A 2,406-nucleotide genomic window follows, 5' to 3' on the forward strand; every position below is an offset into this window, starting at 1 on the left:
TATTTATTATATATATATAAATATATATATGTATATATATATATATATATACTATACATCATATATATATATATATATATGAATATATATAAATATATACATATATATATATATATACCTTCATCAACGTCATCTGACACGTATGTCTATTCGGTTTCTGTAAAATATTTAATCGATGATAATAAGGGAAGGAATTGGGATTCTTTGTAAATGATCGTGACTTTAACGAAAATCCGTTCACATGATAGATATATGACGCATTTCTACGTGTATAGAGAAACTGATGCCGCAATGGGAACAAGCGATTGATTCGGGAGTACATTAAAAGGGAGCTTCTCTACATGTAATTACCAAGCAATATGAAAAGGAGAAGGAAGTTTTCCTCTTTATGGCCTCGACTGGTTTTGCCGGTGTGTATGGTATTTCAGTGGCGCATCTAATTGGTATAGAACACTTTCGATATGTGTCTATCACAGAATATATCGATACAAAGTCTGACTGCGATAGTTTAATTTGCCCTGTCACCGCCCTGTCACATATATCAGTATGTCCGTCCCAGACGCTGATAACAATTCGACACGTATACAGACGGAAACCTCGCCAGTGGAATGTGACACGGAAACCAGTGAAAGTATGTTTTCAGACTGTATATCTCTGATAATTGAGCTAGTGTAAAGACTAAAATTGAATAGTGGAATGATTATATTCACATTCAAAACTTGTGCTTGCTGTCACAATATGTACAATACTTGGTACAGAGACAGGCTCCTCTTCTATCGGTGCAGGCAAGGAATACACATCCAGTCAAATGAGAATAACAGCTAGTAGCAACAACGACAATGGCTACACGTCAAGGTGTGTTTTGCATATTTGAGAAGGAATGTCGTTTCTCTGTAAGATGAAGCTCGGAGAAGGTTTTACTGATCCCCAATTTACCAACCTACAATTAGCAGTGAACTGCCAGGGGAATTAGAACATCGAATATATCAGGCCGAAATCCATTCATCGGGTGCACCAATGAGGGGGAAACTGGCTACAAACCGCAACGCACGCCTAGCAGCCAAACGAAGCAAGACGCTTGGCAAGTCTAGAGTGTTAATGACGTGCAAAAGCAGGTTGTATCTCTACATTGTTGAGAAAGAGAGCGCCGCCTTCTAAAATAAGCAGCGGGAACAGTGAACATGTAGAAAAGAAGCGAAAGGAGATAATCAACGTAGATACCAATGTAGCGATATTTACTGTGGCAGAGTCAAAGTCATTTTATGTCGACGACTGGATCGCGAACCAAGGGAGTGGATCAAAGGATCGCTTATGTCCGGGGTATTTTACCATTTGTCGCAATTATCCTCTCAGGCTGTTCGTTTCTGTGATACTGATGCACTTAGAGTATGGATGAAAGACTTATACAAGTATCATAGGACAGAAAGCTTACGACTTTAGGGACCACCACAGGTGTCCGAAAGGATCACTATAATAATCCCGTGGAATCATAGCAACGCACATTGAAACTTGGCTATTGTTACATTGTACAAACCAAACGCTACAGTTACTATTTTGGATGGTATGTCAAATCCTGCTAGAGCTGACGAACAATTCAATTATATAGTACGATGGATGTAATGTTACCTCGCAGATAATGATACATGCAGCCTTAAAGTAGGCGGTATAAACCAACATGACAGTTTTGGCTGTGGGGGTTTGCTTTGTGTCTATGCTAGAGTAGTATCAGAAAATCCACAACTTGTGCATGATTCGGAGGCATTGTCTTCGCACGATTATGTCATAAGTGTCCAACATGACAACAGAATTAGAAAATGGATTTCCGAAACACTAATCTTGTATGCTCCTGCAAAAGAGCATCACAGACCACGTGAGTTGCGAATCAGACAGTGATATCAGCTTGAATGAAGCAGTGTATATCAGTACCAATCAATAAAAAACAACATACCCTCCCTCAACACATTTATTCATAAAAAATGGATGTAGCCGAAGGCTCTTTAATCTAAGTCAGTAAAAGTGTATGAGAAAAACTGTAATTGTCGCTAAATGTACATTTGTACATATTTGATCAGTGTTTCAGTGTAATTTTATCGAGAAAATGGGTGAATGTACATTTAGTGATTTCCACATTTTCAATGTACATTTAGCTACTTTGTTCTACTTTGTAAAAGGTTCACACTCTGCATGCACAATACGGAACGTGAACGAATAAAATACTTGCACTGGTTTACAGTCTCAACCACTTTTCTGATTCATAAACATAAACACTGCACTTTCGTAATAATTATTTTCCAATATTGTATCAATAGCGTTAAGCACTGTTTCGTGGGTAGCAGATATCATTACCCGCCAATATATAACACGCCCCGTCCCAGGCACTCCCAAAGGAAGTGCCTAGAAGAGAGC

At 38.5% G+C, this 2,406-nt stretch overlaps 1 protein-coding gene across 1 annotated transcript; it reads left to right on the forward strand.

Annotated features, from left to right (window-relative positions):
- Positions 1-546: 546 nt before the first annotated feature.
- Positions 547-1,158, forward strand: SARC_00200 (hypothetical protein; the record flags this gene model as incomplete). Its single annotated transcript, XM_014306120.1, has 3 exons — positions 547-631; positions 759-855; positions 954-1,158. 3 exons carry the CDS (start codon positions 547-549, stop codon positions 1,156-1,158), a joined length of 387 nt encoding a protein of 128 aa, XP_014161595.1.
- Between the last annotated feature and the right edge of the window lie 1,248 nt (positions 1,159-2,406).

The sequence above is a fragment of the Sphaeroforma arctica genome (genome assembly GCF_001186125.1).
Source record: "Sphaeroforma arctica JP610 unplaced genomic scaffold supercont1.5, whole genome shotgun sequence".
Classification (NCBI taxonomy): Eukaryota; class Ichthyosporea; order Ichthyophonida; genus Sphaeroforma; species Sphaeroforma arctica.